Raw genomic sequence first — 23042 nt, forward strand, 5'->3', positions numbered from 1 at the left:
CGACCAGATGGCGGGTAGACTCCAAGGGGCAGTCGAAACCCCAATGCCCCTTCTGCTTGCATTTGGGGCAGGACTCGGTAGGAGGTTTGGGATTTGGGCATTCTTTGGCCCAATGTCCACCCTGGTTGCACCAGAAGCAGGGTCCCGGAGGCTTCGTGGTGGCAAGGTGGGGTTGATGGCCTGAGCTATTAACTGGTACTTTTTTACAGCCCCTGCGTCATCTTGGCCATTGTAGGCTTTAAATGCAACAGTGAGAGCCTCTGCTTGAGGAGTTAGGGGACTCCTTTCTAGCCTCTTAAGCTTTATTTTGATGTCGGGGTAGCTCTGATAGAAAAAAATGCACCATAAATAACCTTTGGCCATTGGCAGAGTCCGGATCGAGATTAGTATATTGCTACAGGCTGTCAGTGAGCCTCTGGAGAAACACAGAAGGATTTTCATTCTTGTCTTGGATAATTTCACCAAGTTTGTCATAATTAACTGCTTCATGACTGCCTTGTGCAGCCCATGAAGTATACAATTAATATACCTATCTCGGTTGACAATACCTGCCTGGGTATTATAATTCCACCTGGGGTCCCTGTCAGGGAAGGCTTCCTCTCCTGCTGGGTGATTGTTATTGGTGAGGTGTTCCTGGTCTGCATGAGCCCAGGCCTGTTCCAGCACAGCACTCACCTACCTTACCTCAGGGGTTAAAGAGTTAGTTAAAACAACAAAAATATCATGATAAGTTAGTTGGTAAAACTGTGTTAGAAATTGAAACTGCTTAATAAAATTGCAGAATTTGAGGTAAAAAACCCAAGTCTAGATTGAATTAAAGCTAACTCTGCCATTGGAAAAGGGGTATAGACTCGGACAATTCCTTCTGCCCCAGCCACTCCCTGCAGAAAATGCTGTAGGACATCTTAAAATCCTAAAATGAGATTTGATGTTTACTTACAGGAAAACATGTGCCTTTTACTATTCTGTGTCAGCACTTTGCAGGAATGTGAATGGGTATAAAAATCCTGCATTAACCATAATTTATAGCAGTATTTTACATTTAAAACTAAGTAATGTTTAAAAATCAGTTCTGAGTATTTTCCCCACTATAGAACTCTTAGCATGTAAAAGAACAAACTTACCCTATTGATTTAAATTTTAGGTATATCCAGAGTCTTCAGGAGCTTCTTGATTTTAAGGACAGAAGTGCTGAAGATGCTAAAGCTATTTATGAGTAAGTATATTATTTTAACCCTATTCTGAAAATAATTTTTATAACCATTTGTAAAACTGAATTACTTGCTTGGTCTTTGTCCCACCAAATGACTGCATAGGACTTTGCAAATCAAGTGTATGGAAATCTAATGAGGGGATTGGTTGGTTTTGCCATCTTGCTTGGAATGAAATGAGCCATCTCAGAAGTAGGAACTTGGTGATGTCACAACCATCAAGAAAGAAGAGTCATGAATGGAGCACACGCCTTTTGGACCCTGAGGTATACTTAGTATCCAGGAGACAGAGCTGCAGAGGAGTGCTGGAGAAGCGGAGGCAGCCGGAGAAGCGGAGGCAGCCGGAGAACCGGGAAACAGAGCATGAGAAGGAGCACAGCTTCTTCCTAGGCCCCAGGGAGCAGAGCTGAGTGCCTTCAGGCTGGAAGCTACCTCGTGGAGTGGCTTGCCTCCAGCCGCTCTATTGGGGGAGGTATTCGTATCCCTTTAGGCTTATGGCAGAGTAGAATGCCGTTTGGGCATTTAACACCAGTGCTAAATAAGCTTTGTCACAAGCAGGGCAGAGGCCTAGGGGCCTGCGGCTGAAAGGCCAAGGAATAGAATGAGGTGTTCTGACCCGAAGAACTGCTTCCTGAGCATTTCTGATCCTGAATTGTAACCTATTAACTTCCCTAATGGAGTCCTGATGTGACGCTGTGGGTTAATGCGCCAGACTGCAAAGCCATTTGAACTGCCAGGTTGGCGGTTCAAGCTCACCAGCTGCTCCTAGGAAACCCTATACACAGTCGCTATGGGTCGGAACCAACTTGACAGCACTTAACAACAACTTCCTTAATAAATCCTATAATTGTGGATATTGTCTATGAGTTCTCTGTGGCCATGAATTGTTAATTGCCATGAATGATTGAACTGGGCAGAGAAGTAGAGAGGAGGAATGGTTGGTGTCAGGGTTGGTTAAACATGTGGGAGGAAGGACACATGTCTGATCTCTACCCCATAGGAAATGACTTTGGGCTGATACTGTGTTTGATTCCCTTTGCCCCTGGTGAAGTCAGAGGAAGTCAGGCACTGTCCCACACCACTCTTAAATTGTTAAACATCTTGTAAAAAATATATATATATATATATATATAAAATGCATTAAGCTTAAGCCTACTATTGGATCACTTTAAGGAAAAGGCTTACATTTTTGTTTCCTGCTACTGTAGAACATTTGGTAGTAGTGTGTCTATTAACAGACACCCAGTACGGCAAGTAGCATGAATCAATAAATTGACTTGGACATAAGAAACACTTCATGTTACTCTTCTACTGTTAAAACGAAACAATCCAAGTGTGACGATCAGTGGAAATCGAGATGTGACCTCAATGCTACTTGGATTATAGGGGAATGTTGTTGTTGTTATGTGACATGGAGTCGGTTCTGATTCATAGTGACCCTGTACAGGGTTTCTGAGGCTGTAAATCTTTACGAGAGCAGAACGCCTCATCTTTCTGCCGCGGAGCAGCTGGTAATTTTGAACTGCTGACCTTGAGGTTTGCAGCTCAATTCGTAACCACTCCGCTACCAGAGCTCCCACTAGGGAAATAGTGGGGTTATTTATCTGGAGAGTTGCTCTTTAGGTAGACTGTTGTACATTTTTAAAGACTATAAAGGTGACAGGTAGCAATACAAGGGTAAGTAAAAAAGTATTGTTACAAATTCAGACAAACATTTACTAAACAAAAATATCAAATGTGAAGCTATTGTTTCTCTACATATTCTCCGTTTAGGTCTATACACTTTCCAAGGTGGTAGTTTCATCGTTCTAACCCTTCCCCAAGGGAATGTGGTGGCTCCATATGATAAGCATTGGACTGCAAATCACAAGATTTATGGTTTGAGCCCACCAGCTACTTGGTGGCAGGAAGATGAAGCTTGCTACTCCCATGAAGATTAAAGAAAAAGAAATGCCTTGAAAACCCTACACGGTCTCTATGGTCAGAACCAAATCCACGGCACTTAACGACAATAACTTTTCCTCAAAGAGCTCTGCACTGTTTGATTTACATGTCAGAATGACAGTTTTGGCATCCTTGAGGGACTCAAATCATGGTCCTTTCAAATTTTCTTTGAGTTTGAGGAACAAAAACGTATCTGAAGGAGCAAGATCAGGGCTGTAGGGTGGCTGGGGTAAGATTTCACAATGGGATTCTCATAAGACAGCCCTTGTTACCATTGGAGAATGAACAGGTGCATTGTTGTGATGGAAAAAAATTCCTCTGCACACCTTTTCTGACAATTTTCTCACCAATGCAGTTTTTAATTTTCTGAAAACTTCCAAATGCCTGTCCTCCACGTGAGCCTCAGGGTGGCTGTTCTCAGAACCCCTATACAGGGTTGCTATGAGTCGGAATCGACTCGACAACAACAATAACATTAGCAACAACAGTAATACCCTGTGGTCATTCTGTGTCCTGAGAAAATCTATCAAGATCACTGCTTTAGAATCCCAGGAAATAGTCGCTGTAACCTTCTGAAGTCTGACCTCTCTGTCTTGAATTTAACTGATCCCTCAGGAGCCACTGTTTTGTTTTTTGTCTTAAAGTACACACTTTATTATACACAAAACAGGTAATCCAAGACACATCACACTTCTGTTGCATCACTTTTTTTACATTTTAAAAACACATACTTTAAAAAAATAAATGACACCAATATACAAATGCTTCTTACTCAGTGAGACTGGCTGATCCATAGCAGATGGTACAGCAACAGAACTATCAGGCCCTTTCTGCTAATCCATACACTGTTAGTCTCCGTTCCCCAATTTGATGATATAATCCATGTGCTTTCTCTTTGAAAATCACAGAGTTAAAGGAATCAATAAGTACTTTGTCTGTTATTGCTAAAGCAAAAGGCTTTGTTTTTGTTTAGTGAGCCATTTTCTTCAGTAGATCAGAGGCAGCCAATAGAGATCTGTTTTGACCTCATTAACTTGTAGTTGATAGCAAAGGGAGAATTAAATGTATACAGCTTATGTAATGAGTCGAAGGAGCTCTGGTTAGCGTAGTGGGTACGAATCGGGCTGTGAACCTTAAGGTTAGCAGTTCAAAACTACCAGCTGTTCCGCAGGAGAAGGATGAAGCTTTCTACTCCAGTAAAGATTTACAGCCTCGGAAACCCTGTACAGGGTCGCTATGAGTCGGAAACCAATTCTACGGCACATAACCACCCTCACCACCATGTAATGAGTCTGAGTGAACCTGAAGTAATGCTTACTTTTAATTAAGAAATTATATTATTGGTTTACATAAAATGAAAATTTAAGATATTAAATATAATTAAGACAAGTTACTACATGTAGCAGGAGTGATTTGTCACAGGAATTATTTCATACATATACTAATTTGTTCATGTATAACATTTTTTATTAAAGAACTGAAGAAGTGCTTTCAAACATTGGAGTCATATATAATCATTTTAAAAACTGAGGCAGAAGCATGGTTGAAAGGATCTGCTTTGGGAATCCAAGTGTTCTTTAGGAGACAAAGAAAATTATTAGCTCTTAACCTATTCCAGTGTTCTAGTGACCAAATGACAGCTTCCCAACCATAATACATTATTTTGGAGCCTCAAAAATATTCGATTTATATCTTCCCATCTATTACAGAAATTGCACATGACTTTCCCATTTGATCCTACATTTGTTTTCATGTATGTTGTAAATGTTTTTTTAAAATTTGAAAATGGAGTACTGAGTAATTTTAGAATCAATCAACCTTTGTTGCAGCTAAATAGTTTTTGATGGCTCACCGTAGTAAAATTTCTTCAGTTGCACACTTCTGGTGCTGTATTTACATTACTTAATCAATTTAACAATAACTTTAACTCTAAAAATAATTACTTAAAATTTAAGCCTAACTAGTCTTGAATAAGAAAACTGATACATTTGCCAAGCTTAGAACTTCCTAAACACCTATTTAAATTCAGTTCCACTTTAAACAGTGACATACCAGAAGCACAGGCTGCTTGTTTTCAATCTGAACTACTAGTAAGTTTAGGATTTCTTACACAATTCACTTGTAAATGGCTCAAGTGAAAAACAAAAATAAATCCTCTTCAGTCTCCCTAAATACTGCTTTTTAAGTGGTTAGTGAATATGCTCAATTTGCAACAGTCCAGACACACAGGTGATCACTAAGTGGTGCTAATGAACTAACTGCTATGTTTTGTGTTGAGCAGCAGGTGACTGAGAATTTTGACTGTATAGTTTATGATCATCTTGTTGACCTGACCAAAGTATATTCCTTTCGTTGGGACGATTCCATTTTCCATTTCTCTCTGCTGTGATGGAGGCGTGACAGCTGAATGCAAATGTGAAGAATCCACTGTTGAATGGTGACTAACATCCACTTTAGCTAAAATTTCGTAATACAGCAAATAAAACACTGGCGTTATTATACCTACTGTCAACATTATCACTACTGCGGTCCACCATCCTATAACCTAGTCTACCCTATATAGGGATCCTTCCGTTGACTGGTTTTGTTATCAGTTTCAAAATGTATTTGCTGTGCTGTTAAGGCAGATACCACCTCATTAAGGTTTTGGTGCATTTTACTACTTGTTCTATGTCTCGGTCCACTTCTTTTAAAAAGCTACCGCTGGCTCACTGGAAAAAACAGAATCATTTGCTGGTAGAATGGCCTGTTGTTCTGAAGCATACTGCACAGGCGATGGTTGTCTTCCTTTTGGAGGAGAAAGTGTTTCAGTCAATGAACTACATTTTTTTTTACTGGAATTTTGATAGACCGAAGGGCAAAAAAGTCTTGATCGCTAATGAGATTATTAACTCTTGCTATCTGCTACCACCTTTAAATGATCACATTCATCATTTCCATCAATGCTTTAAGTCTCCTGAATATCAGAGAGGTGAAGTGAATGTAGGATGAAACTAAGTCTTCTGGTTTGGTTAACTCTAGGGATGATGATTCCATTCACCAAGAGAAGGGAAATGTACAACAATATTGAAGGGCTACTGCATTTAAAGTATCTCCTTCTTCTGTATCTTTTGTTAATACTTTAATATCGTCAAGTCTATCTCTTGATATACTTCTTCGGAATTTTTCTATTCCTCTGGATGGAAGTTCATACACTTCAGCAGCCTCCTCTATCTAACGTATCGCTAGCTGTACAATTTCCATATGCATTTACTTGTGAGCACTTGACTGAACCCCTGGAAGAGGAAAACCCCGATTCTGATGCCTTCCTGCCATAATGTAAAAATCTATGGCCCAGGGCTCCGCGCCTGCTCTGCTGTCCAGAGCCACACGCCCTCCACCTCCAGTTGCAGGGTGCGCACAGCTAGGAGACCGCTGCCAATCCCAACGCCGTTGTCATTCCGGATAAGTTCATGGCCAAACCTCCATTTCCAGCTGTCCTCACCCGCAGCTGCTGCCAACGTCTCCGCTTTCCGGGTCGTGCGTCATCCAGGAACCACAGTATTGATGGGACTTTTTTTTTTTAATGAAGTCACCCTCGTGAGACTAAAGTTTTTTACTGAGACTAAACTTTTTACAGCCATCCTCTGGTTGCAGACTTATTTAAACTCATGCATGTATAACCAGAACCCCAGTAGCAATACTTTTTGTCTTACCCTCATATTTTAAAACATGATTTTAGAAAAAGTATTAATTAAAATATTTTGATCTAGAAATAATAATATTCATCAAGAGTTTATTCTGTGCCCAGGTATTGAGCAGATTTTTTTATGTGGCATGTCATTTAGTCTTCAAAACAACTCTCCTGAGATAATCCATTTGTGCACAGTGGATAAGTAGCTTAAGAGATGTCACGTAACTAGCAAATGGTAGAATCAGAGTTTGGACCCAAGCGATCTTTCTTATAAGGATATGCTATTGCAGTGCAGTGGATTCTTCATTTGGCTCTTCTGCCCAGTCTTTGTAGCTTTCCCCAAACTTTTTTTCCTGATGGGTCTGGGTCAGAGAAGGTGGGAGAAGATGCTGATAAGAAGACATGATTCAGTTGTGATTGTTAATAGGGCTAATTGTGATTATAAGTACGTGGCACTCTAACGTGGGTATAAAATGAGCCATTTCAGAAGCAGGAGGGGATTCCATGCATCAGAGAAGAATAGCCAGGAATCTTTCCTTTGGACATCAAGATCCTTTTCATTGATCCTCCTTGAACCAGAGATAGAAAACTGTGACACCTGAGGAGTGGCAGAGGCGCCATAGCAGCAGAACCAAGAGCCAGAGCACGAGACAGAGCAAGTAAAGTTGAGGGACTTTGGGCAAGAGTCTCATCTGTGGATTGGGATGCCTGCAGACCCTTAATTGGGGAACTAGGTGCTGAGCGCCTTCAGGCTGAGACTTATAGCGGAGTGGAGTGCCCTTTGGATGTCTGTCCACAGCCATAAAACAGCTTTTTGCCTGAGCAGGGCAGAGGTGATGGGGCTGCGTGGCTGAGAGGTCAAGAGCCAGAGAAAGAGAGGCCTGCCTGCGTGGGCATGTTGAGAAGAGGCTGTCCTGACTGAAAACTGTATCCTGAATATTTCTGACCTGCTTTGTAACCTGTTAACTGCCCTAATAAGCCACATAACTGTGAGCGTGGTGTCAGTTCTGTGTGGCCATTACAATTACAACCATTAATTGGACTCAGCTGATAGAGGGCTATGTGAGGGATGTTTGCTGCATTGATTTTTTTTTTTTTTTTCCAGCTATGCAAAAAACAGGTTAGTCACTCAGAGCTAAATCTGGAAAACATGGTGGGTGATCAAGCAAAATAATACTGTTTGTGCCTTTCATTTTAAAAGAATTAAATAAAAAGTGATGCCTAGGAATGATGGAAGTGCTGGTGTGGCACTGTAGGATCAGCACAGGACTGCCAGCCATTGAGGTCTGCTCCTTTAGAAACCCTATATAGGGTCTTTAGGAGTTGGCACTCACATGAGGGCACTTAACAACAACAACAAAAAGTGAGTTGTTTATCTTTGAAGGGTTTTGCTGTGTGTAGTTTGTTTAAATCATTTGGGTTTGAAGCTAATTACAAACGAGGGATTTAGAAAGTGTTTTGAGCAGAGGAAGTATCCTTGAATAAGTTAATAGTACTCATGATGATGACTTTGAATGGAAATGTAATTCTGATGGGTACGTTTAAAGATTGTCTCTTACTTCATAATGAAAAGGGCTTCACTCTTTTATTTAGACCTCCATATTAATCAGGCTGGGTTGTTGTTATGTGCCACAGAGTTGTTTCTGTCTCGTAGTGACCCTGTAATGGTTTCCAACGAACAGGGTTTGAACCAGTGACCTCGTGGTTAGCAGTGCAGTGCTGGTCCTTCTCCTATAACGTCTTTAAAATGACAGAAATGGGAAGGCTGGAGGATTTGAAAGGTGTGGTCTCAACACAGCTGTCTATGTTTCTTTTGCCGTTTTGTAAACCATCGATGAATGAAATTAGAATTCTCCTTTTTTGTGTTTCTTTCTGTCTTTACACCCTAGGACCCTAGGGAACAGTTCCATAGCCAGACAGTCTTCATTTGCTCTTTGCTCATCGTCTTTATTCCTTACAGAGCATGTGTTCTGTAGAGGCAAGCACTCCATCTTCTCTCATCGCGACTGCTGAGATGACCAGAGTCAATTTGGTTAAGAAATTCCTTAACATTTTTAGGATTGTATTTTGTGGCAGCCTTGTTTTTTTTATAAGTACCAAGAAAGAAGTTAAGTATCAAATTTTTGGTGTCGGAGGAGGGCTCTTATACCTTCATTGATTCCATATATTCTATGACCTGATATAAGCTTCAATAAGCATAGGAAAACATGAACTTATGCTCCTTTGACAAACTAGGGATTTGTTTGTCTAGTGGAACTTATTTTTCAGTATTTACTTGTTAAGATATTTGGCCGTTTTTTACAGACGGATTTGTTTAGCTTTACAGATACTGTGATACGGATCAGGAACCGACACAATGATGTCATCCCCACCATGGCCCAGGGTGTGGTTGAATATAAGGAGAGCTTTGGGGTGGATCCTGTCACCAGCCAGAATGTTCAGTACTTCTTGGACCGTTTCTACATGAGTCGCATTTCTATTAGAATGTTACTCAATCAACACTGTAAGTGTCTGCAAGTTAAGAGAAAAATCTAAATAACATATGTTGGTACATTTAAATTTTATTTTTAAAACTGTTTCATGGAGAACGTTCACTTTGGATTTTTTTTTTTTTTTTTTTTGCATGTTAAGAAAGGAAAATGACTATACAAATGTGTTTTAATTGAATGTAAAATTATGTGTGTACACATAAGGAAAATTCTCATTCAACTATTTGGCATCATTTAACAAAATAATAGTCAAATCTGGAAAACGGTATTAGTCAACCAATTGCTTTTTGTTTTTTGTTTTTGACAGCTTTATTGTTTGGTGGTAAAGGCAAAGGAAGCCTCTCTCATCGGAAACACATTGGAAGCATAAATCCAAACTGTAACGTAGTTGAAGTCATTAAAGGTAAACAGGTTTCCCTTTTCAAAAAGGATGCAAAAATCAAAATGGTTATTTCTTGCTATTAAAACAACTATTTATATGATGAGATAAAATATTAAGAGCAAATATGTGAATTATTTAAAAACAACTGTATAGCCTATCTGTACATTGTATACAAGTGAAAGTGTGTTCTAATTACTATCCTTTGTTAGGCAAAGTAAAGTGATACTGTAGAAGAGATTTGATTTTGTTTCAAACAGTGTAAATTTCCTTTGTAATTCCCTATAATAAGACCATAATAATCCCTAGGAGTCCTGGTATGGCACTATAGGATAAGTACTGGACTGTTAACACCAAGGTTGGCGGTTCAAACTCACCAGCTGCTCCTTGGAGAAACCTTAATACAGGGTCATTATAAGTCAGAACCGACTCGATGATTCTTAACAACAACTATAATTCCTAACAGTTTTGTTTACTTTCTTCCATACGTTTTTGCAGTGATAACACATATGCACATATGTTGTTGTTGTTGTGAAGTGCTGTCGAGTCAATTTCAACCCATAGTGACCCTGTAAAGGGTTTCCAAGGAGCAGCTAGTGAGCTTGAACCACTGACCTTGCAGTTCAAACGACTTTGCAGTCTGACGCATTACACACAAGGATGTACACAATTCTTGGTCTTTCACTGTTTGTTTTTAATTTGTGGGACCCTCTATGTATATTTTCTACACATTTTACCACAGTAGTACACATAGAGTTATCCTAAGTTTTTGAATGGCTTTTCATAATGTATTAATCTGTCCTCCCTGCAGTCTTGGTTGCTTAATATGTTTCTATTAGTAACAAAACTGCAATGAGTATTCTTAAATATTATATGCTGACTTTTGATAATATTTTGGAAGGCTAGATTTCTAGAAAGTTAATGTTTGGAATGCATTTGAAATGTCAGTAGTCCCCCAAGAGTAACAATGAAGGAAAGCATCTATCTCCTAAACCCTCGCCAACTCTGAAAAATTTCATTCACTCACATTTTGCCATTCTGATAGAGAAAAAGTTAGTATCTCATCTCATTGTTTTGATTTTCACTCCTTTGTGTTGAATGGATTTGAACAGCTTTTTCTATGTTTATTGGCCATTATTTTCCTTCCATGAATTTCTCATCATAGCTTTTGCCTGTTTCTGATGGTGGTTGTTGTTAAGTGCTGTCAAGTCAATTCCGACTCATAGTGACCCTGTATAGGGTTGCCGAGGAGTGGCTGGTGGATTTGAACTGTCTACCTTGTGACTCAAACTGACCTCGTAGTCCAGCACATTCTCCCATAGCACCATACTGGATTCCACGTGCAGTACCTATTTCATAGCAGACCTTTTCTAGTGTGCCTGTTAGGTTTGTTGTTTTTTTGCATATTAGATTTTATTCAGCTTACTATTTTTCCTTTTACTTTGTGTATAGGATCATTTTCTATACAAAGGCTTAAGTAAAATATTTTCGGTAATCATATCTGCCATTCTTCCTGTAGAGCTATTAGGCTTTGTCATGCTCTCCCATATACCAAGATTATTAAAATATATTTTCTTCTATAGAGTTTGAAATCTCACTTATCACTGTTGTTGTCCTCTGAGTGCCTCTAACTTTTTTTGATGTTTGTGTGTTTTGATTCACTCTAGATGGCTATGAAAATGCTAGGCATCTATGTGATTTATATTACATTAGCTCTCCTGAACTGAAACTTGAAGAACTAAATGGTAAGCCTGATGTCATCGTTTTCTTAATGACTAGTGTGGTAGTTAACTGTGAGGAATGGTAAAAAGAAGTTACATTTGTTTTAATAGAAAAGAACTTTTCATCAACTTCTTTATTGGATATGAGGTTGAAGGAGTGTAATCACACAAAGCAAAAACAAAAACACCTCAGGTACTTGATTTAGTTAGTTTTGGTTTTTTTCCCTGAAAATTTTTTTAGTGCTTTTCTGTCTATTTTATCTCTTTTTAGTTTTTAATTCTGATTCTGTGTTTATTTTTTTATCTTCGGGTTAGTCTTAGAAAAACATGATGCCAAGAAATTTTCATTTGGCTTTTGTATCATTTCTTTAATGTAAGGTTTACTATTTAAGATTTCTACTTGCTGAGTAATAAATACATTTTTACTGTTGAGGAAGTTAAAACAAAATGGGGTGTAAAAGTGGAATGAAAGATGCTCCCTTGTTTAAGAGCATCTGTTTCTCATAGATGGTTTTCTTTTTACCCTGACTGGTTGGTGCCTTGAAATCTTAGATGTCTTGGGAGAGATTAATGAGTTACCCACTTTTTTTTCTAGAAGTAGTGCCATTTGGTAGAGGAAAAAAATCATTTCCTGTTAAGAAGGTGGTGGGAGGAATAAAATTAAATAAGCTTTTACTAAGCCGTTTTTTAAGGAGTCCTGGTGGCTACATGCTTGGTTACTAACTGAAAGGTCAACTGTTAAAGTCCACCAAGGTGCTCCATGGGAGAAAGATATAAGCAGGCTGCTTCTTGGAAATCCTATGGGCCAGTTCTGTTCTGTCCTCTAGGGTCACTGTGAGTCAGAATCAACTTTGGCAATGGGTGGACCTTTTTCTGGGTCTTAGAGTGTTATCTATTTGAAATTAGAAGTGCTTGATTTTTATTTTATTTTTTAAACCCCATATTATCTCTTAGTCCTAAGGGGGCCATTCAGTAAATAAGAATCATAGTGCACAGGTGATAGTTTGGGAGCCTGAGCGGCTGTGGGGTTTACAGGTGGCAGGTCCATGTTCCTGAGGGGCAGATGATGCAGGGGAGAAAGAGTCAGGTTTATTGGTTGAATTAGTATAGAACAGTATACTAAGGCATGGTGAATATTAGTTCCTTTGCTCTACTAAAGGTTCTGTTTTCTATACGATCCATCCCCATCCACTTGGTTCCCATTACATGTTTGAATGTAGAATCTATATCCCTTGATTGATAAATTGATACCAGCTAAAATTTTAAAATTCAGATTTGCATCCATTGAAATGCCTGAAATAAAATCGAGTTCTGCCTGGGTGACTGGGTGAAGCATTTAGAAAATGTTCTCTTTGAAAATATATTTATGTGAACTGGGAGCTCTGATGGGGCTTCGGGTATGTGCTTGGCATTTAGCCAGAAAGTTGGTGGTTCAAACCTGCTTAAACTCGATGATCTCCCTGTGAGGCAGTTCTACTCTGTAAGCTGAAATGGACTTGATCCACCTAACAACAACATGTGAAATGGACTATGAATTGACCTATGGAATTTGGAGATTTTCTTTAGCATTTCTCTTCAGAAAGTAAAAGTCTTAAGTTTGAGTGTGTCCTTGCAAAAAGAGTCACCGTAGTAGAAAATGGGAGAACTGGGTTGGATGGATTGTTTCCCAGGATATGCAAGAAATGACGACAGTATTCATGTTGTCACTGCCAGCTGTAAATCTGTGTGACTGTGGGCACCAACACTAACACAGTGAAGAGCAAGTGGTGTGGCAGTCTTCCATAGTAAATGTTTCCTTTTCATCGCTACGCAGTTTATTCTTTAAAAATGCTTTAAGCACATCTCTTTCTTTCATTTTTTTCTCCTCTGCTCTGTAGCAAAATCACCAGGACAACCAATACAAGTGGTTTATGTACCATCCCACCTCTATCACATGGTGTTTGAGCTTTTCAAGGTTTGTAATTACATAACCTTTACCAGTCCTTTCCTGAGATTAGGAATGTGTATTAAGAGTTAAATACTCCACTGGGTTCTCTTGCCTGGGTTTCATTAAGATGATTATTTCATATGCAGTATCATGTTACATTGCTGGAGGTCAGCCTTTTGTCAGCCTTGAGGGTTAGATTCTTGTACTGGTAAACTCAAGCTATGAAGTCAGAAATGCATGAGTTCAAAGCCCAGAGCTGTCACTTACTAGCTGTGTGACCTTGGGTAAGTCATTCAGCCTCTCTGAGCCTGTTTCTTCTACAGTATAACAAGGTTAATACCACCCAAGATTGTTAGGCAGTTTGGGAATTATGTACACAACAATCTATGACAACCTGTTGTAGGTGTTCAATTAAGTTATAGATTTATAAAACAAAACATTTAGAAGAATGATTCTGAGCTTTCTACTTTTAAAGACCCAGAGTCCCATTACTTGTTAAAGAGAACTGTGACCTAGATAAAACTTCTGGGATCTCTCTCTAGTAACTGTTTCTTTATCCAATGAGAAGAGAGAAGAGGCAGCTCTCTGTCCAATAATAAAAAAGAAAAACAAACTAAAACCAAAAAATGGTCTGAATATCTTAGAACAGCACACAGATGATCCCATTTGTTAAGCAAGTGCTCAAAAATGCATTTTTGTTTTAGAAAAGCAAGAGTGTATCTAATACATTCCTTAATTACCACTTCCCCGCCTTATCAAAGGGGTTAAATAAATAGTGCTTGGCACTTCAAAGAATAAAACTGTCTATTCCGTGACATTTCAGTCATATAAAACATTTTGTGCCTCATGATGCTTTAAAAAGTGTTACTTCATTATATAGCATATTTTACATAATGTCAATAATAATGACTTCCTTCTAGAACCTAGTCTTAAACTACGTTCGGGAGAGATGATGAATTCTCTTCCTCAGCGATCACAACCTTGTTTCCAAATTCAGTCCCAGCTTGCTTTTTTCAGTTGTATCTCACTTTATTAATTTATATTCCAATGCTACATTTCACATTGTTATTATTTAGTGCCTATGATAAATAACATTGTATACCCTGTACCCTTTGACTCCTGGTGTGATGCTATAGGGTAAACACTGGACTGTTAACTGCTAAGTCAGCAGTTCAAACCCACCAGCCCCACCTTGCAAACCCTATACAGGGTTGCTCTGAGTCAGAACTAACAACAACAACAACAACTGTGTATGCTTTAGAAATTGATCAGAAGTGCTTTACAAAATAGTCTTTGTTTCAAACTAGTGGTAATATGATTAGTTGCTACATGAAGGCTGTTAGTATATCTAATGAAAACCATTTTTCTTAAAGAATTTATGACAAATTAGTTCTTAAAAAGAGAAAAGAAACTTTTGAAAAGTAAACCACGGTTTGCCCTTTATATACTAAAATTGTAAAATGCTTTGGACAGAATTTTCTACTTTATATAAACTAGTTAAAGGTATTTAATGGAGCTCTGGTAGCATAGTGGTTATGAGTGGGACTGCTAACCATAAGGTCAGCAGTTCGAAATTACCAGTGGTTCCATGGGAGAAAGATGAGGCTTTCTACTTCCTTAAAGATTTACAGTCTCGGAAACCCTATACAACATCGCTATGAGTCGGCACTGACTCCATGGCACACAGCCACCAGTTAAAGGTATTTAGAAGTCTGGTTTTTTAAAATATTCATAAATTAGTTAGGCTCTAAATCAAAATATCTTCCAAATACTTAAAAAAAAAAATTGACTCATTTATTTTTTTCAAAAGGTAGTCCTAAACATGATTAACCAAATTTGTGATTGGCTGGGGGGAGTGGCATATTTCCAAAGCATTAAAAATTTTTAAAAATTCAAATAGTGTGTATTGACTTATGAAAATAAAGTGAGTTTTATCTCTTAATTCTTTTTCCTTGAAGTTCTGTTTTTGATGTAACCCTGATGTCTTTCAGAATGCAATGAGAGCAACCATGGAGCACCATGCTGACAAAGGAGTTTACCCCCCTATCCAGGTTCACGTCACACTAGGTAATGAGGATTTGACTGTGAAGGTAAATGCATTTTGAAACATCTATGTGTAGACATGTACTTAATGCCCAAAAGACATAATAACTTCTTGGGGGAAGAAATCCTGTTGCTAATAGGAAATAAGCACATTGCTTCATTTATTCAGCAGATTATAGGATTACCTTCTAAATCGGCTTCTAGTCTAGTCCTAATCCAGGTGATTCAAATTTCAAATTAAAGCAAATCCTGGAGATTGACAGTTGAGCAGTAATGATGAATATCCACTTTTGTAAATAAGCGCTACAATATTTGCAGTGTTATGTAGGTAGTGCGTAATTTATTCCTTAGTATTTTACTACTTGATGTGATTGTAAATGGAGTTATTTTCTTAATTTCATTTTGAATTGTTTATTGCTATATATAGAAGCACAGCTGAATTTTGTGTATTGATTTTGTGTCCAGCAACGTTGCTTTATTACTGTTCATCACTTTTTTGGTGTGGATTCTCTATAAATAATACTGTATCACTGTTAATAGAGATAATGCTGCTGCTTCCATTCCACCTAGGTGCCCCCTGCCTTTTTGTTGTTGTTGTTAATTGTTCTAACTTGAATCTCCAGTACAGTATTGATTAGAAGTGGCAAGAGCTGAAATCTCTACCTTTTTTTGTATTTGGGGTGGAGGAAAACTTTGTCACCATTAAGTATGATGTTAACTCTCAGTTTCTGGTAAGTTCCCATTGTTAGGTTGAGAAGTTTTCTAGTTAGTTGAGGCTTTTTATTATGAAAATTGTTGGATTTGTTCAATATTGGTGTGGCGCTCTGGTTAATGCGCTAGGCTGCGAGGTCGGTTTGATCCTTAAGGTCTGTGGTTCAAGCTCAGCAGCCACTCCTTGGGAATCCTATAAAGGGGTCACTGTGAGTCAGAACCTACTCAGCAGCACTTAACAACAACAGCAACATCAGTGAGGCAATTGTGTGTTCTTTGCCCTTTATTCCATTAATATGTTACATTGTGTTGATTCATTTTTGTATGTTGAACAGACTTAACATCCTGTGATACATCTCACTTTTTATATGTTTTATTGAGAATTTTTGCATCTATATTCATAAGGAATATCAGTTTCTGGTAATGTCTTTGTCTGGTTTGGTGCCAGGAAAATACTGGCCTTATAAAATGAGTTGTTAAATGTTCTCTTCTATTTTTGGAAGTGTTTTTGAAAGACTAGTGCTAGTTCTTGCTCTTGTACATTGGGTAAACTTCACTAGTAAAGCCATCTGGGCTTTTCTTTGGGACAAGTGTTTTTTTTTTTCTCTTAATGCTATATTAATTTATTTTACCACTTCCACAGTGTTGAATGCTTAGGTTGATTAATTTTCATTCATTCATTCTTTTGGCACAATGGTGTACTAAATGCTATAGGACAAACACCAGACTACTAAGGGCAGTTCAAACCAACCAGCCACTCTCAGAAACCCTATACAGGGTTGCCCCAAATTGGAATTGATTCAATAGCACACCATCATCAACAAATAGAATAAGGTCCCTCATTGTTACTAAGTAGTCTTAGTCCTTTAAGAAGGTTGAGATTGGCTTACGTAGATCTGCTTTACACCTTTGCTAAATTAATTATTTTTCCCTGCTTAATAGTTTATATGTTGTTGTTAAGTGCCTTCGAGTTGGTTCCCACCCATAGCGACCCTGTACAGGGTTTCTGAGGAGTAGCTGGTGAGCTTGAACTACTACTGACCTTGTAGTTCAAACGGCTTTGCAGTCTGGCACATTAACCGAGATGTTACTCGCCATAGCTCCCACAGCCTTCTCCTCAGCTGCATTCAATAATTCATTTTGGTGGGCTCAGAACTCAGACCTATAGTCACAGTTATGGGATTGAAGTTGTTGGTGTTAAGTGCCGTATGATAAGTTTTCTGATTTGTAAGTCCATTTCTTGATTTGATAATAGGTCTATTCAGATGATCTGTGTTTTCTTGAGTCAGTTTCAGTAGTTTGATCTTTCAAAGAATTTCACCCCTTTATTTAGGTGATAAAATTTGTAAGCTTACAATTGTCCCTACTATTTCTTAACAATGTTTTTTATTTTTGTAAAGCCCATTTTCTTTCCTAATTTTTAGCAATTTGGGTCTTCCCTCTTTTTGTCTTAGTTATTGGCTAAAGGTTGCTTAATTTTTGCTAATATTTTCAGAGAACACACTATGGTTTTACTGATTTTTTTTTTTTTCTATTGTTTTTCTGTTTGCACTTCATTAGTTTCCATTCTAATATTTAGTATTTTCTTTTTTGGATTTACTTATTTCTTTTATTATTTTTATTTTTTTTAACGTTTTTGTGAATTTAATGAAGGTTTATAGACAAGATCATCAGCTTCACATTTAACAAATCATACTTTGTTTCAGCTCAATGATTGCAGACCCCTCCTCCATGGAACAACAGTTATCCCGTTTTCCTCCCTGTGGTTCCTATTTCCCTTCCACCCACCTTCCCATCCCTTCTCACCATTGTCCTTAGGTACATGGTGCCCCTTTGATTTTGAATGATTGACCGTTCCATCATTCATGGTACGCATACCTCAGTAGTGCTGTTGTTCCCTCTCTACACCTATCTACTACTTGGCTGAAAGACAGTGTTTCCTTTTTAGACCTAAAGGGTGGTCAAGGGCCATAGCCTCAGGCTCCTCCAGTCTCTTTCTGACCAGTAAGCCTGGTCTTTGGTGTTTTTTTTTTTCCTTTTTAAAATAATGTTGAGTTTTGTTCTCCACATTCTGTTGTTGTTGTTGTTGTGTGCCGTGGAGTCGGTTCCGACTCATAGCGACCCTGCATAGGGTTTCCAAGGCTGTTAATCTTTACAGGAGCAGAAAGCCTCATCTTTCGCCCGCAGAGCGGCTGGTAGTTTTGAACTGCTGACCTTGAGGTTCGCAGCCCAGTTCGTAACCACTACGCTACAGAGCTCTACACAACTCTATCTAGGACCTTCTAATGTGATCCCTTTCAGAGCAGTTGATAGTAGTAGCCGGGTGCCATCTTAGTTCTTCTGGCCTCAGGGCCATGGAGACTGATGGTCACATGTTCCATTAGTCCATTGGATCAGTTGTTTCAAGCCTCTTCAATTCTCATCTCTCTTCTTTCCTCCGCACATGGAGAGACCAATAGCTGCTCTTCAGATGACTGCTTATGCACTTTTAGTATCTCAGACGCTACTCACCAAAGTAGTCCGTGGAACATTTTCTTTGTGTAGTATGTTGTGCCAGTTGACAGTGGTGTCCCCCTAAGAGTATGGTCCTTAGCCCTCAGGCTCAGCTACTCATTGCCTTAAGATTTTTGATAATAATCTAGTTTTCATCATTTTGCCCACTGTAGGCACCACCACATTCACAGTAGTACTTGCACATGTACCAGCTTCCTCTTTCACAGACATATAAGTGTATACATGCATATACATGTCTATGTACATATATACGCATACACACATATATAAATATACATACATTCTAGTCTTCTTCCCAAAATGATTCAGAATGTGCCTCTGTCCATGTTATCTAGTATTGTTGTTGCAACCGTGTGTATATATTACTGTTTATCACTGTCCCCTTTAGCCCTTGCATACCCCACTGTGTTTTCATCTGTCTTCATCAGACTTCGGCCACCCTCCCTCTTCTTGTGTATTGCCTTTCCCTTTCTTGTATGTTGCCTTCCCCATCACCCAAGTTAACATCAAGCATGGCAACTGTAGTGAGGTTGGCCCACAATTGGGCAGTATTTCATTCTGCTGTGCATAAGGTCGCTTTGGGTCGGTACTGACTCGATGGCACCTAACGACAAAAACAACATCCTATAACCAGTGAACTACTCTCCCTTCCCTACCATCCCTGGCACCCATCAAAGAATGTTTTGTTTTTCTCTTTCAAAGTTTTATATATTTGTGGGATATAAAAATATATATGTCTCATTCTTCTTCCTTTAGACCATTCAGCCTATGTCTCAATCCATGTATTTATGCCCAGAACACTGTTATTCGAGGGTTGTGTATTATCATTATTTGCACCTGTCCCCTTTAGATATCTTCACTATTCTTCTACCACCCTCCCTCTTCTTTTATATTGCCGTCACCTTCTTGTATTTTGCCCTCCCCATCACCCAAGCTAATAATGTGTGTCTGCCCTCTAGTCTGTTAATTACTCTCCCTTCCTTCCTACCCCTACTGACCACCAAAGAATGCTTGTTTTAGTCCAGAAGCCTTAAGATTTTAAAATAATGATCTCATACAATATTTGCCCTTTGGTGATTTAATAGTTTCACTTAACATAATGTCTTCCAGGTTCATCCAAGTTATGAAGTGTTTCACAGATTCATTGTTATTCTTCAACATTGGATAGTATTCCATTGTATGTCTCTACCAATATTTGCTTATCCATTCTGCTATTGTTGGGTACTTTGTCTCCATCTTTTTTGCTATTATGAATAATTCTGCAATGGACATAGGTGTGCACATATCTACTTGTATCCTAGTCTCATATTTTTTGTGGATATATACCAAGTAGAGGGATTGCTGGATTGTAGGTATTTTTATTACCAATTTTCTGTTGAATCACCATACCATGATCCAGAGTGGTTGAACCATTTTACAGTCCCCAAGTAATGTAGGATGGTCCCAGTCTCTCCACACCTTCACCAGCATTTCTTGTTTCATTTTCTTTTTTTAAATTTCACTGTTAATGTGCTGTGAGATGATATCTCATTGTTGTTTTGATTTGCTTCTCTCTAATGAATGATCATGAGCATTTCTTCATATGTTTGTTGGCTTCCTGTGTGTCTTCTTTGGAGAAGTGTCTGTTCATGTCCTGTGCCCATTTTTTAATTGGGTTATTGGTCTTTTTCTGGTAGAGGTGTTGTGTTGTTGTTGTTAGGTGGCATTCAGTCACTACTGACTAATAGTGACCCTATGCACAACAGAACGAAACGGTGCCCAGTCCTGCACCAATCTCATAATCGTTACTATGCCTGAGCCCATCGCTGCCACCACTGTGTCAGTCCATCTCGTTGGGGTCTTTCTCATTTTCTCCGATGCTCCACTTTACCAAACATGATATTCCTCTCCAGTGACTGGTCTCTCCTGATAATATGTCCAATGTATGAGAGACGAAATCTGCCCATCCTGGCTTCCAAGGAGCATTCTGGCTGTACTTCTTCCAGCATAGATCTGTTTGTTCTTTTGGCAGTCCATGGTACTTTTAATATTCTCTTCCAACACTGTAACTCTCATGCATCAATTCTTTATTCACTGTCCAACTTTCGCATACATATGAGGTTATTGAACATACCATGGCTTGTGTTGGATGCACCTTAGTCCTCAAACTGACATCTTGATTCTTCAATACTTTAAGGAGGTCTTGTGCAGCAGATTTGCCTAATTTGTTTAATTTCCTGACTGCTGCATCCATGAGTGTTGATGGTTGATCCAAGCAAAATGAAGTCTTTGACAACTTCAATCTTTTCTTCATTTATATGGATGTTGTTTATTGGTTCAGTGGTAAAGATTTTTGTTTTCTGTACATTGAAATGCAACCCATACCAAAAGCTGTGGTCTTTGATCTTCACCAGTAAATATTTTAAGAATTTTCACTTTTAGAGGTGTTATCTTTTTCTATAAATTTTAGATACTAATCCCTTGCCTGATATGTCATTGAAAAATTTTTTTCCCAGGCTGTGGGCTCTCTTTTTATTCTTTCGCCTAAATCCCTTTATGCATATAAGTTTCTCATTTTTAGGAGGTCCCAGTCATCTATTTTATCATCTACTGTTGGTTCATTTTTTATAATGTTTCATAGTTTATGTATACCATATATATATTAGAGCCCCTAAGTTTGTTCCTAGCTTTTCCTTGATGATTTTTATAGTTCTAAGGTTTACATTTAGGTCTTTAATCTATATTGCATTTGTTTTTGCCTATGGTGTGAGCTAAGATTATTGATTTGAAAAGAAAAATTGCAATGTAGATATTAGCAGCTATAAATATTTCTTTTAGCTTTGCTTTCTTTATATCTCAAAAATTTCATGTTGCTTTTTTTTTTTCATTCATCTCACTGTATTTTCTAATTCCCCTTAGGATTTTTTTCTTTGACCTATTAGTTATTTAGGAGTGTATTGTTTAATTCCCATATATTTAAATTTGCCAAGTTTCCATCCGTTACTAAGTTCTAATTTCATTCTACTGTGTGGTTAGAGAACATACTTTGTATGATTTCAATCTTTTTACTTTTATTTAGACTTTTTTTTATGGCTTAACATATTGTCCGTCTTGGAGAATGTTTAATGTGCACTTAAGAAGGATGTGTATGTTACTATTGTTAGTGGTGTGTTCTATAGATACCTGTTAGGTCTCATGGGTTTATGTTGTTGTTCAAGTCTTCTGTTTCTTTTTGATCTTCTATCTCATAGTCATATCCATTATTGAAAATGGAACATTCAATTATCCAAAAACTGTTGTAAAACTGTCTATTTCTCCCTTCAATTCAGTCAGTTTTTGCTTCATGCATTTTGGAGAGATATGTTAGGTGCATTGTTGTTGTTAAGTGCTGTTGAAATCATTTGGACTCATAGTGACCCTGTATATGGTTTCCAAGGCTTCAAAAATCTTCACAGGAGCAGAAAGCTTCATCTTTCTCTGAAGAGCAACTGCTGGGCTCAAACCGCTGACCTGTGGTTCACAGTACAGTGCTTATTGTATGGAGCTACCACACACCTTTTTAGGTGCATATATGTTTATAATTGTTATATTTTCTTGATGTATTGATTTTTCATTCTTATAAAATGTCCCTCATTATATGTAGTAACAATTTTTGTTTTGCATTTGATTTTATGTGATATTAGTATAGCCACTTCAACTTTCTTTTGACTCCTTATGTCATAGTATACATTTTTTCATCCTTTTACTTACAACCTGTTTGTATGTTGGATACTAAAATATCTCATTATCCATTCTTCAATCTCTTGCCTTTCAATTGCAGTATCCACGTCATTTACATTTAATGTAAGTATTTATAAAGGTAGGCTTTATGTCTGCCGTTTTGTTATTTGTTTTCTATAGGTTGTTGTTGTTGTTAGATGCCATCGAATCGGTACTGTCCCATAGCGACCCTATACACAACAGAATGAAACACTGCCCGATCCTGGGCTAACCTCACAATTGTTGCCATGCTTGAGCACATTGATGCTGCCACTTGGTCAATCCATCTCGCTGGGGGTCTTCCTCTTTTTCTCTGACCCTCCACCTTACCAAGCATGATATCCTTCTCCAGCAACTGGTCCCTCCGGACAATCTGTCTGAAGTATGAGAGATGAAGTTTGACCAGCTTGTCCTCCAAGGAGCACTCTGGCTGTACTGCTTCCAACACAGATCTGTTTGTTCTTTTGGTAGCCCATGGCACTTTCAGTATTCTCCTCCAACACCATAACTCAAAGGCATCAAATCTTCTACAGTCTTCCTTATTCACTGGCCAGCTTTTGCATGCATATAGGTTATTGAAAATACCATGGCTTGGGTCGGGCACACCTTAGTCCTCAAGCTGACATCTTTGTTCTTCAACACTTTAAAAGGTCTTGTGCAGCAGATTTGCCTAATGCAATACATCATTTGAT

The 23042-nt window shown here is 38.3% G+C and overlaps 1 protein-coding gene and 1 pseudogene across 2 annotated transcripts in view; one reads left to right on the plus strand and one right to left on the minus strand.

The window, feature by feature from the left end:
* PDK1 (pyruvate dehydrogenase kinase, isozyme 1) overlaps positions 1 to 23042 on the plus strand; it is a 47431-nt gene that overhangs the window by 8054 nt on the left and 16335 nt on the right. For both annotated transcript variants that reach the window (XM_006866642.1, XM_006866641.1), the window contains exons 3-8: positions 1145 to 1216; positions 9147 to 9331; positions 9625 to 9720; positions 11364 to 11441; positions 13295 to 13371; positions 15336 to 15434. In XM_006866642.1, coding sequence (XP_006866704.1) covers positions 1145 to 1216; positions 9147 to 9331; positions 9625 to 9720; positions 11364 to 11441; positions 13295 to 13371; positions 15336 to 15434 — 607 coding nt within the window. The remainder of the gene's footprint in view (positions 1 to 1144; positions 1217 to 9146; positions 9332 to 9624; positions 9721 to 11363; positions 11442 to 13294; positions 13372 to 15335; positions 15435 to 23042) is intronic.
* LOC102840335 lies at positions 5417 to 6470 on the minus strand (annotated as a pseudogene).

Source organism: Chrysochloris asiatica, unplaced genomic scaffold, assembly GCF_000296735.1.
Source record: "Chrysochloris asiatica unplaced genomic scaffold, ChrAsi1.0 scaffold00094, whole genome shotgun sequence".
In the NCBI taxonomy this organism is placed as follows: domain Eukaryota; kingdom Metazoa; phylum Chordata; class Mammalia; order Afrosoricida; family Chrysochloridae; genus Chrysochloris; species Chrysochloris asiatica.